Here is a 1,075-nt window from a genome sequence, read left to right on the forward strand (position 1 = left end):
TGAAATCAATCTACTTTTTCATGATATTCTAATTTTATGACCAGCACCTGTACATCGTCAATGAATGCAGACTAAAAGCATGTATGTATGGGAATGTTTAGGGATTTAAGAAAAAAATAATATTAAAAACAACATTATAATGTTATAAAACAACTAAAGTATTTTGAAAACCCTGATAATAAAAAAATCTGTGCTCACCTTCTCATGATTCTGTGATCATTTTCAGGGGCCTGCTGGTCTTCCAGGTTCTAATGGTGGGCCGGGCAAACCTGGACCCAGAGGAAGCATCGGGCCCCCAGGGCCTCAAGGGCCTCAGGGGCCACCAGGAATCCCAGTGAGTGGGTACCTTCCCTTGACTGCTGTTTTTCATACTTTTCCTGTTGGATTGATGCAAGTCCATTTCCTTACCGTTAAATAAGGAAATAGATAAGGAGTTCATGTGACGTTTTCTGATCACAGCGAGGAGGAAGATGAAAAGAAAGCTGACAAACAACGTGTTCTGTATTTTTTCAGGGTCCACAGGGGGCCGATGGGTCAATGGGAGCAGCCGGAGGAAAAGGACCCAAAGTGAGATATAGATTTTTGAAACATGAATGCTTTTTGAATTTTTTGATTAAATATGTGCAAATATTGAACCTATCTAACCTCCAGGGTTCCCCTGGACTGTATGGAGAGCCAGGTCCCCCAGGACTAAGTGGACCTCAGGTTTGCATACCATCATTCTTTCTCAGGACATGAGAAATCACTAGACAGTGAGTATTCACTAGAAAGAATATCATCTTTCACCTGTTTGTATTCCTCAGGGTCTTCCTGGTCAAAGAGGAACCGAAGGCCCCCCTGGAAGGAAAGGAGATCAGGTCAGTCAGAACATTTGGCAAAATCTGCAAACCTTTTCTACTTAATAAGACATATCATTACTTAAACACATAAGGCTTGCTCTTCAGGTGGTTTGCGTGTCTTAGAACAGAACAGGAAACACGTTTGAACGTGCAGCAGATCTTTAAAAAAACGCCGTAGAGACTGACACGGGAGTGGATTTTCACTCCTGTCCCGTCCCACTCCCACAGAAAAAAAT

The 1,075-nt window shown here is 42.2% G+C and overlaps 1 protein-coding gene across 1 annotated transcript in view; it reads left to right on the forward strand.

Moving 5' to 3' along the window:
• Positions 1 to 1,075, forward strand: part of LOC107083741 (collagen alpha-1(I) chain-like) — a 30,471-nt gene that overhangs the window by 6,647 nt on the left and 22,749 nt on the right. Inside the window, exons 8-11 of the mRNA XM_015373181.1 lie at positions 227 to 334; positions 514 to 567; positions 652 to 705; positions 804 to 857. Coding sequence (XP_015228667.1) covers positions 227 to 334; positions 514 to 567; positions 652 to 705; positions 804 to 857 — 270 coding nt within the window. The remainder of the gene's footprint in view (positions 1 to 226; positions 335 to 513; positions 568 to 651; positions 706 to 803; positions 858 to 1,075) is intronic.

Source organism: Cyprinodon variegatus, unplaced genomic scaffold (genome assembly GCF_000732505.1).
Source record: "Cyprinodon variegatus isolate N-32 unplaced genomic scaffold, C_variegatus-1.0 Scaffold82, whole genome shotgun sequence".
Lineage (NCBI taxonomy): Eukaryota > Metazoa > Chordata > Actinopteri > Cyprinodontiformes > Cyprinodontidae > Cyprinodon > Cyprinodon variegatus.